Source organism: Glandiceps talaboti, chromosome 4, assembly GCF_964340395.1.
Source record: "Glandiceps talaboti chromosome 4, keGlaTala1.1, whole genome shotgun sequence".
Classification (NCBI taxonomy): domain Eukaryota; kingdom Metazoa; phylum Hemichordata; class Enteropneusta; family Spengelidae; genus Glandiceps; species Glandiceps talaboti.
The window spans coordinates 27,816,924-27,828,930 of NC_135552.1; the positions used below are offsets into that span (position 1 = coordinate 27,816,924).

The 12,007-nt window shown below is 35.8% G+C and overlaps 2 protein-coding genes across 3 annotated transcripts in view; one reads left to right on the forward strand and one right to left on the reverse strand.

Moving 5' to 3' along the window:
* The first annotated feature begins 4 nt into the window (after positions 1-4).
* Positions 5-3,592, forward strand: LOC144434709 (large ribosomal subunit protein eL27-like). The gene is made up of 5 exons (XM_078123226.1): positions 5-40; positions 952-1,039; positions 1,938-2,107; positions 2,666-2,776; positions 3,481-3,592. The coding sequence occupies exons 2-5, from the start codon at positions 959-961 to the stop codon at positions 3,527-3,529; spliced, it is 411 nt and encodes a 136-aa protein (XP_077979352.1). The 5' UTR covers positions 5-40; positions 952-958; the 3' UTR covers positions 3,530-3,592.
* A 2,966-nt stretch (positions 3,593-6,558) lies between these two features.
* The window catches only part of LOC144433708 (dynactin subunit 2-like), a 33,977-nt gene continuing 28,528 nt past the window's right edge, over positions 6,559-12,007 (reverse strand). For both annotated transcript variants that reach the window (XM_078122061.1, XM_078122060.1), the window contains 3 exons: positions 11,732-11,834; positions 9,427-9,518; positions 6,559-8,865 (listed from right to left, as the gene is read on the reverse strand). In XM_078122061.1, the coding sequence (XP_077978187.1) occupies positions 8,782-8,865; positions 9,427-9,518; positions 11,732-11,834 (279 nt within the window). In that variant the 3' untranslated portion in view covers positions 6,559-8,781. The remainder of the gene's footprint in view (positions 8,866-9,426; positions 9,519-11,731; positions 11,835-12,007) is intronic.

Here is a 12,007-nt window from a genome sequence, read left to right on the forward strand (position 1 = left end):
AGAAATCGTTCTTTTCGCCTTGTCCGCCATATTGTGAAAGGTAATGGGCATGGATATACTCTTCAAATCAGGCATCATCACGCCTTTGTAATATAAATTTTGAACATTTCATGTGTTTATATGAGAGTAGAATAAATGCTCTTTTATTTGGTGCCAATATTTCAGTCGTCAGTGAAATCATGCTCGATTTATTCCATCCTAACTCCACTCTGTCTCCTTGTCCGAAGAGTCGGGGTGCATGTTGTTGTTGAGTTCATCCTGAGGCCTTGTCAGGTGTATCACTAAATTAATGTTGCGGGGTGTTTCAACGGTACTAATATAAGTTTGAAATGTATATAGGGAAATATATATAAGATAGGATGTCTCGATAAAATATGTCAAGTTGATAATTATTGCGTATGAGGTATTGAGCCTCCATAAATTATTAGTTAGTGTACTATACTACTATGTGATGATCCTCGTTCTGCATTTATGTGTAACAGTGTATGTCTTGCCCTCATCGATACCTCAGGTTTGATGCCTCTATAATGCAACCTTTATCTACTGTACATGCACAGTGTTGTCAGTAAATATGTTTGTCGAGTAGTTCTGCTGGACTTTAAAAAACATAACATGCAAGGGGCTACCATATTAGTAAGTCAATATCAATATCCAAAAAATCTGAGATCAAGGTGGAGCACTTTGGCATATTTACACTGTCACTTTATAGGAATTGTCAGCGTGCATATTGTCAGTGTTAGTACTTGACTATCTAAAGAGTCACATCAGATGCATGGTGAAGCTTTGGAGTGACTTTACTACTTCACATACAATGTAGCTTGATAAAATGTATAGTATAGGGGCTTTGTTGTAATTAACTATCCTGCTGACTAATGTTGGGGCATGTGTGGGTTATGTAGTTGAGACTACAGTACTTGTGAAATATCACACTTAATTTTACATTTCTTTCAGACACAAGATGGGCAAGTTTATGAAGGCCGGCAAGGTAGTATTGGTTTTAAATGGACGATTTGCTGGACGCAAAGCCGTCATTGTCAAAGTAAGTATACCATATATGGATGCTCAGCCCAAAACAGGCTGTTAGATATAGCAAATTCTATAATAATTTGATAATGTCAGTGTAATATTACAGATATGTTCAAAATAGGGGGAATCCTCTACTCATACTGGCTCCCACTCTAATAATACAAATTTGTACTTTGCCAAGTCATATAAAATCATGAAAGGTAGATCAAACATGTTTGCACTTGATGGTTCATATTTCATTGCAGTGTGTGCCATTATGTACATGTATTGCAGTGTGTGCCATTATGTACATGTATTGTGGTAATTATGTACATGTTTTGCAGTCCAAAAAACTCCTTTGCTATACAAAAATAGTTTTGCTGTGTATTACTATACAGGAATTTGTGGCCAGCCATAATGCTTGTATAGGAAGTCATGTTGTATTAATTCAGTCCTTGAAACACCAGTGATAACAGAGCTATGGCTCATCACCAGTGTAAAGGCTATCTCAACATTGGAATTAGAGGAAACAAACTACTATTATTATAGATTGAACACACTACGTACACCTACAAAACATGTGCTTGCAAGTATAAAAGTTATACAAAGTGGAGAATGGTGCAAGTTGTTGGTTGATTCTAAATGGCTCCAATGTCCTGATGCAGAAAATTATTTCCTCCTCTCACAACCATAATGCTGTTCCTTTGGAAGTAAAAATATTGTTTTAAAAAAAAGCAAATCACTAGAATATGTTTAAAACATGGTATAAAGACATATCAAATGGCAGAACAAGTGTTTTTCCATTTTTAACATTTGTGAATGTGTAAGAACGGTTTTCCATGACATTACATTGTAGTTGCTTCATGTCAATCATAGACACAATTATCCATTGTGTACCATTGATTCATGAACTACATTGTTTGAACTTTCAGAACTATGACGAAGGCACATCAGAGAAACCCTATGGTCATGCTCTTGTAGCAGGTATCGATAAATACCCACGTAAAGTTACCAAAAGAATGGGAAAGAAAAAGCTTGCACAGCGTTCTAAAATCAAGAGTTTTGTCCGAGTTGTCAACTACAACCATCTTATGCCCACACGGTGAGTAACTGTCAAAGAAATAAGTTATAGTTGTCAGATAGACTTATATTCCGTCATCGGTGGTGTGCAGATATCTGTGTTCATAGAATACTACACCACCACCAATGACTAATTCATAGTCTATCCCAATACATGTGATCTTTAAATTAACGAGGCATGTGAAGTCTCTCTGGTTATGCACTTCAGAAGAAAGAGTTTATTTAAGCAATAGTTCCTACTAGTCCAGACACACAACAAACTTGAATGTAGTTATTTGAACATCGCTTATCATTTGAGACGATACAGAGAGGTAATGTACCATATAAACAAATATTTATTTTTGTTGTGGAGTATGTTTTTCTGTTCCTAGTATATTCACCTTAATCAGAGACACCAGATGTGTAGTTCATCTTTCAGTGTTATCTCAGAAAATTTCATCACCTTGTTCTCAAATTTGTAGAGGAATTCTGTATGATATTGAATCATGGATTGGCTTATCTTGACTACTAGGATAGCATATCATGGTATGAGAATAAGGAACTCTTTTATGAAAATCTATTTTTGTTGTTTGATATGCAGTTACTCCGTAGATGTCAACATTGATAAGGCAGTTGTCAACAAAGATGCTTTCAGGGATCCAGGAAAGAGGAGAAAAGCAAGGAGAGAGGCCAAAGCAAAATTTGAAGAAAGGTAATGAACAAAAATAGAAAAATTATCATTTTGTGAAGTTAGATTTATTGATCAGTTAAAAAGAATAACCAGTGAGTAATGCTCTGTGATATTGACTTTTGACATAATGGAAAATTGTCACCTCTTACAATCTAGCGTGTAATTCTTGATGTCACATTATGTTCAGGCTGCTCCCTATACGTTTGTAAAGGCCAGTGTGACTGCTGCAGACTGCTGTGAAAACAAACCCAGCTGCAATGAAAGCCAACAAACTAAGATCTCTTTACATTGCGCCAATTCTTTGAGAAAGTTCTATCTAGCAAAATGATCGATTGTATAAAAAAAGTTGTTTTTGACTGTCGTGATTTTGGCAAATTTAAATACCTGAATGTTGAAAATAGTCAACAGATTACATAAAATATCATTTGTAATTAGAGGTGGCATCTGACCCAAAGATACATTGACACACGGCTCCACTAGGACAAGTAGAACATTCAGTACTCTGTGATGTCATCATACAACAGAGGTGATATGGGTAACACTTCTCATTTCTTTGACAAGTTTTACCCACGATGTACTGGAATCCATCAATTCCTGTAAATATTCCATTGTTTACTAGTGCAAAAATACTGTTGTACATGAAACTGTACCAAAGCCATTTTCGCTGTGATGTTTGTATCATGGAAGAACTTTGTATAAACAATTTCATTTTCTTCTTGTTTCAGGTACAAGACAGGCAAGAACAAATGGTTTTTCCAGAAACTTCGATTCTAACTTTGCTAGATCTAAAATGTACATTTAGTGCAAAAGTAAAGGAGTAAATCAGATTTTTTTGGACATCAATCTGTACTGTGTGTATTTCCTTGTGATGTTTATCATATGTTGTATGCCTGTAGTGTGTGGAATTATATATCCAACCACATATGTTACTACATGTACTTCCTGTTTATGTTAATGTTGGCAAGTAAAGTAAAACCTGCCCGAGTTTCCAAAGTTTTTTGCCAGGGTTTGCACAAAAACTATGGTGTGAAAATCAAAGTTCTTGTCTCTTCCCAAACCTGGTAAAAACACTACTATGTTGTAACAAAGGTATGGCATCAAGTATAGGTAGATAGTGGATCAAGTGAGAGATGGGGTGAGTAGCATACAACTACCGCATGGCCATGAGGACTCAAGGTACCAAATTGAATAGCAAGCTACGGAATGGTGACGTACTAGTTATTTTTTGAGAACCACATGACAAGGGAAATAATTGTTGCCTTGCACTTCCAAGGGAGACAAATTTACACATGGAATTATTATAACATACTCAGATCAGAATGTCTTGTGTTGAAATTACAGGAATTTTCAGCATTATTAGTATGTGAGATTATCAGTGAGAGATTGCTCTGTATTCACACTGGTGAAAAGACAAAATCATGGGTTTCTTATGATCCGTAATTTTCACAAGTTGAGATAGTACATGTATCTAATATCTTCTTGAGGTGTTGTTAGTAAGGGGTGTGTCCATGACAAGACCAACACCTTGACGTGTCAAGGAATAATTTGTCCATTTTGGTTCAAGATTCCAAGAGCTGTACATGTATGTCAAAGCCTGCCCATTTTGTTTAAGGACAGAGACAAGGTTATGTACATGTGGAGAAATGATATCACATGGTCAAACTGGGTACTTGTAACGCTTAAACTTGAGAAGGAAACTCGGTACTCAGGTTGTAAAAGTTCAACATTGATGATTCACAAATATTTGTACTATATTTTGGTATGCAGCTGGATATTATGATATAATACCCCAGCTTTGATAAAATAGAATGTTCAACTTAAAATTCTTGAAAAAGCCTGCTGAGGTGAAAACCTAGTCAAAGATTCAAGCTGCAATCTTAGATGACTGTTATGTGTTGGCATAGTTTAATACCATGATGAGATATCTAAGCCAGAGTTATGAAATTTGATGTCTGAAAAAACATCAAAATGATCTGAGCAAAGATCTATCTGAGTATCAAATATGCCCTTTCAGAATGAGCCAGTTGATGTTAACCTTATACGTGTACTGGGACTAGCGCCCCCAACGTTAGAGTTTCGTGTTTCTGTCAATGGATGATTGTAATGAGTCAGAATTTCCTACCAGGCAACTAACAAATGAAAACGAGACACCAGTATTTGAACACAGCTAATGCTTACACATTAATCTGAATCAAATGCATCATCACTTCTGGTTTTGTTGCCTTTGAAATATTTGGTGCATTCGCTCCTTCACTTGTACTTGAAGTGTGATTAACAGGTGTACTAGGAATGTCTCAAATCTTTTAGTCAACCACTGCCTTCAGATGTATTATGGAAGGGTGTTTGGTGACTCCTATAGATGGCATACTAGAAATCAAAATGGCTTTTCAGTATTGGAACTAAAAACTGGAATTTGAATTACTCGGACAAGTCAGAAGAACTCGTAGTTTACTCATCTATTTTAGCAACTTGATTATTTAAAATGAAGGAAACTGACAGTGGAGTGTAGGGACAGATTGATATAGTGGTTATTACAATACTGACTATAATGCTAATTTTTCTTGTACATAGAAGACTTGGTTTGGTGTTCAGGTGTAAAATCGTTCTTGCTGTTTCAAACAAAATGTTATGTTTGGTGTTCAAATGCACCATTGTCTTTGGATAGGTTACATCAGGAGGAAAGAGTGTTTTCAAACTAGACAAATAGAATTGAAGCTAGTTTACTGATATTAAAGTGAAGGTTATTAGAGGGAATGAGAGTCCATAGAGACTTTAAACACCAAATTTAATCTGTAATTGCAATTTACAAACAGCACTAGAGATGTTCTTGTATATGTCTGGTAAACACTGCACTAACTAGTAGTAAGGTTGTCAAATAAACCAACAAGTACCCAGACCAAACTACATAATTTCATACAAAACACAAATATCACACAAACACACGTTGATTTCAGTTGAGATTTTATTGTCCTTTCATGATATGCACTTCCCACACTGACTTGCAAGATTTTTATACATTATAGCTGAAAGAAATACATTCCCTTCCCTGGTTTACCAAAGAGATATTTACCCTCCATGTTGTCAAGACTAACATGGTCAAATTGTCAACTGGAAGAACAAACACTTGCACCATAATATTTATTCCCAAAAATAAAGGGAAATTTCACTTGCCAGAGCTTGACCTTTGACCCTGTTAATTAAGGGTCACAATAGGTCACCAAACCAAAGAAATCTTCACACTGCAAGAGGTTTACATAAACCGAGTACAGTAAGTATATGCAGTGCATTTATTATATCAGCAGATTACATGTATATGAATTTGGCAATGAAAAATAGGAATAAACTTGAATTTGAAAAACAATAGAATCAATGTTTTTGCTAATAATGTCAATTAATTTGAAGTTACCTCATACCAAGCAGATCAGCTAGATTTTATCAATTTGGGGCAGAAATTCTTTTTGGGTACTTGATAAACCAATTAATCTTAAAACCTCACAAAACTAAATATGTAATAAATAAATTAAATCACCTATTAAATGAACTAAAATTCTTTCTGACCATCCATATTGCATTACAGGTATTTGTAGCAAGGTTTGACTACTCTGCTTGGAGGGAGGAAAAACTTTAAAAAAAAAATAATCTGAACAATAAAGTGTGCTAAATATATTTTGAACATTTAAATACCCTAAAATATTACTATTAATTGCAAAATACAACGAAAACAAAATGTAATCGTTAATCAAACCTTCAAATAATGATTTGTGATCTTGAGTGTGTGCGTGTGTTTATGTATGTATGTTTTATGTATGTATGTATGTATGCATGTATGTAGGTATACATGTAAGTATGTACCCCAGTGTGTGTGTGTGTACAGACATATTCTGTATGACTACAATCTGCTCACAGTTCAAGTTCAATGGCAAGGAATTTACTGCCCTGACAAGTCTGTCCTGGGCCTGGCAGTGCTTGTTTTTTAAACGCGCCAATTCATTTCAAAGTGAAATATACAATGCACCTGGTATTGGTAAACATATGTCACTGACCTTTCACAGTTTGTTCAAAATCTTCATTGCTGTACTTTTTACAGTGAAGTTTATTCTTACTACCAACTTGATGGAATTGCTAGACTAGAGTTATTGGACACACATTCTACTCCTGTTACAGTTTTTATCTTGCAAGTATACTATGTTTCTTACCCCCTTATAGTATTAGCTGTATTCCCTACACGTTATTTCAAATGTGTGTAGTCAGTTTCTCGTTATCCATAATTTGGACTACCACAGACTAAGTTTGATGCCTTGTTTTCTTCTAGATACTGTACCATGGGAACAAATCTCACATTTCAATATTTTCAACTGAAAGTCCACAATTGGATAAAAGTTTATCTTGCATCATTCTTGATTTCTTAGAATCATGGTTGAACAGCTCGAATCAGCCATGACTTGATCATTTTTATGAAATAGCTAAATCTCAAGCACAAAGTGACGTAGACGCAGTGCAGTATATACAATAGTGCAAAATATAACAAAAAAAACTTACATGCACAGCATAATGTTGACAAATATATTACAAGACCAAAGTTTGTATTCAAAATAATAAAAAGAAAAGTCAAGATAAAATTTCAATGTGTTATGGGGTGAATGGCACTGATGACAGACTATATAAGTACTAAGGCTATGTGTATACTATCACTTTACAGTACATACAATAACAATACACATTCACCATCATCTATGCCTTATAGTTTAACAACACATAGCCATATTTTATGAGCACACTTTACAGGCATAATCTACCTGTAGTAACAATACAATTCCTTTTCATGATATTCATTGTATTGATTAGATGCACTGTATGACCATCATCAACACCTTGAAGTTATAGTTAAACAGAACATATTGCCATATTTTGTGAGCACACTTTGCAGTGAATAATCTACCTGTATTAATTCCACCCCTTGAACTGATGATACATTGATTAGATGCATGTGTGAATGACTTTCAAGCCATTTATTGGTTGCAGTAACCCTGTGTACAACTGATGGAGACAATCACATCCCATACTCTCCATGTCATGCATTACAAGAACAACCTTGGTTGTCTCTTTCAGATGACTGAACCACCTTTAGCATAGTACCAGAGACATTCTGTGAGAATAGTTCAATGAAGTATTGTCTGGTACTTTTGACAGGATTTTTTAAGGATCAAATAAATGTGTAATCATTTTATAACCATGTAGCTGTGGTACAAAAGTTTCAAGTTAGGGTGTCCATATCAATCACATGCATTTAATTCTAAAAAAGTGGGACTCTGGGTACCCATTCTCTAGTTTCGCTGCTAGACCTTAGACTTTCTTCTGAAAGGTGCAATCGAGGTCGAACGTTGGCCTATTGCCCTTACTAGTGATCTACGGTTGCCTTCACAGTGAGCAGAATAGCCCAAGGGGTCTAGCAGCAAGACTAGTCATTATCCTACAAGTAAACTGAAGTTGTATGTACAGGATGGATTTGGAAATACCAATATCTGTTTCAGAGTTTTTCTAAAAGATGTCTCCCTAGTTTCAGAAGAATTCATGTCATTTTCTGTGAAAGAATTTGTGAGTGGTTTAATATTCCCAATAATATAAATCCTACAAATGTTCTTCTGACTGCCCTGTCACAAAAATACCAAATCAGAAAAATGCATCTGTATAATGCCCTCCAAAATATTGCTGCTGGTGCAAACTTGTGTTGTTTTTAAATTACATGAATTAAGAACTATGTACTAAGTACTATGGTGGCCATACAATGCTGAACAACTCAAAATCCTGCAAATGTGAAATCTTTGAAATAAAATCCGGAGACGTGTGTGGCTCAAAATGTATTACAATGTTACATGCACTATCTATCCTAATAAGCTGACTTCTAATAACTTAATTTATTTATTCAAATGGCTACATTTTGTTTAAAGCCATTCTGTGACAAATGTTATTGACACTAAAAAATGTCATGTGATACCGCTGTCAATTTCAATGATCTGTTTAAGTCATCATTTCAGCTTCTTTATTCTCTCATCCAGAGAAACACAATTTCCTTGAATGGCGGCCATGTTGGAACTGAAAGAGTCTTGTAGCTAGAAAAGGTGAAAGAAAACAAGAATGCTTGTTATTATGAAAAGATCAAGATGAAAACTTAAACTTGTTTATTCTAGAAAGTCTTCAGTGTAGATGAAACATCCAGCACTAATGAACAAGCGTTTTTTTAATTTTTTTGGACTTCGGCAATATATACAGTTGGTGATGATTGAAGGAAATATTTAGATATCATACCTATTGATTTTACCATGAAATTAAGTAAGATATGGTTGATATATAAAAGCTGGAACTTTATGCAATAGTCTGAAATGCGGTTGCTAGGGTTACTTTTAATACAGTCCCCAGTTAGTTTCTATGCATGATATGCCATACTAAGTACCACGCTATCAGCTATAACTGACAAGGCTGACGAGACTGAACAAGTTGATGCATCTTGGTCTGTTATGTCACCTGTGTTCTTTTACAATGATGCAAACAAGATGACCCTGCATGTGACACAATAGACACTTGTGAGGAGAACAATATATGGGTAGAATGCGAAAAGTTCTAAAGAATTAGGTTCACTAAAAAAGAATCGCACTGGACTAAAGCATTCTCACCTTTTTTAACATTGATTCCTGTGACTGTAAGCCTGATGAGATCTGTTGTTGTGTGGTGTCTAGGTGACTCAGAGCCTGGCTAAACTGCAGTGCTGTTTTATCAAAAAATAGAAATGTATATGTGAAATTGACATTTCAATCATCTGTGCCATGAGTTTAACATACATTATTTACCATACATCAGCCATTTTGAACCTTCAAAATACAAGCAGTGTTTGTTATAATTCAAAGGTCTACACACTGTACCCAGGGAGTATTTGTTATAATTCGAAGGTCTACACACTGTACCCAGGGGAACTGGTGACAAGTTGTCACCATGCATCAACAAGTCTCTGGACACCTACTATGTTTTATGAATATCTACTCTTAGCAAAAGTTGGACAAGGTACAGACATTATAATGGAGTTCTGATTCCTCTACACTGTGGAATCACAAAACATGACAAAACCAACTTGCGACGGTGTCCCTGAAAGTGTGGTGAGCCACCCCTTTCACATAATAGTATCATCCAGGTCCAAGCTGGGGGGGGGGGGGGGGGGGAGCGAAGTACTATAAAACATGATTGATTCACATTCACCATGACTTGACTGTTCAACAATATACTAATGATTATTGTCATTTGTACAAGTTGTCCAACAATCTGTTTCTTGCTATCTATTTTGACTCTCTCAATATTTCAATGTTCACTTCTGTTATCGTGAATTCTAAAAAAAATTTGCCCATTGTCCCTTGTGTTTGTACTTTTGGTCTGGTAACTAATTCACTGAGTTGTTTTATACCATGAATCACTTAGTACCAAAAGGTAGGCTGAATAATAGTTTGTGTGAATTACTTATGGTTTACCTTGTTCATGTAGGTCTTTAAGACTTGCTAGTCTATCAGCAAACCTTACCTTGTTCATGTAGGTCTGTAAGACTTGCTAGTCTATCAGCAAACCTTACCTTGTTGATGTAGGTCTTTAAGACTTGCTAGTCTATCAGCTATCCTTACCTTGTTCATGTAGGTCTTTAAGACTTGCTAGTCTATCAGCAATCCTTACCTTGTTCATGTAGGACTGTAAGACTTGCTAGTCTATCAGCAAACCTTACCTTGTTGATGTAGGTCTTTAAGACTTGCTAGTCTATCAGCAAACCTTACCTTGTTCATGTAGGTCTTTAAGACTTGCTAGTCTATCAGCTATCCTTACCTTGTTCATGTAGGTCTTTAAGACTTGCTAGTCTATCAGCTACCCTTACCTTGTTGATGTAGGTCTTTAAGACTCGCTAGTCTATCAGCAAACCTTACCTTGTTAAGACTTGCTAGTCTATCAGCAATCCTTACCTTGTTCATGTAGGTCTTTAAGACTTGCTAGTCTATCAGCTATCCTTACCTTGTTCATGTAGGTCTTTAAGACTTGCTAGTCTATCAGCAATCCTTACCTTGTTCATGTAGGTCTTTAAGACTTGCTAGTCTATCAGCTATCCTTACCTTGTTCATGTAGGTCTTTAAGACTTGCTAGTCTATCAGCTATCCTTACCTTGTTCATGTAGGTCTTTAAGTTTAAGACTTGCTAGTCTATCAGCTACCCTTACCTTGTTGATGTAGGTCTTTAAGACTTGCTAGTCTATCAGCAATCCTTACCTTGTTCATGTAGGTCTTTAAGACTTGCTAGTCTATCAGCCATCCTTACCTTGTTCATGTAGGTCTTTAAGTTTAAGACTTGCTAGTCTATCAGCTACCCTTACCTTGTTCATGTAGGTCTTTAAGTTTAAGACTTGCTAGTCTATCAGCAAACCTTACCTTGTTAAGACTTGCTAGTCTATCAGCAATCCTTACCTTGTTGATGTAGGTCTTTAAGACTTGCTAGTCTATCAGCTATCCTTACCTTGTTCATGTAGGTCTTTAAGACTTGCTAGTCTATCAGCAATCCTTACCTTGTTCATGTAGGTCTTTAAGACTTGCTAGTCTATCAGCAATTCTTACCTTGTTCATGTAGGTCTTTAAGACTTGCTAGTCTATCAGCAATCCTTACCTTGTTGATGTAGGTCTTTAAGACTTGCTAGTCTATCAGCTACCCTTACCTTGTTGATGTAGGTCTTTAAGACTTGCTAGTCTATCAGCAATCCTTACCTTGTTCATGTAGGTCTTTAAGACTTGCTAGTCTATCAGCCATCCTTACCTTGTTCATGTAGGTCTTTAAGACTTGCTAGTCTATCAGCAATCCTTACCTTGTTCATGTAGGTCTTTAAGACTTGCTAGTCTATCAGCAACCCTTACCTTGTTCATGTAGGTCTTTAAGACTTGCTAGTCTATCAGCAATTCTTACCTTGTTGATGTAGGTCTTTAAGACTTGCTAGTCTATCGGCAATCCTTGGTAAAGTCTCGGCTACACTGTCCCACCTCTCCATCATATCATACAACTCTGATAACTGAAAAAATAGAGGAAAAATAAACATTTCATCATGTCCAACTTTGGCGAACATACAGGTGAACATACAGGAGTAAAAATCCTAGCTCTCCATCAGTCAGTTTCTCATACACTGTTGCTGTATATTTCTAAAAGAAAGATGAAATTTGATATTTAAATCGTAACATTCAAAGT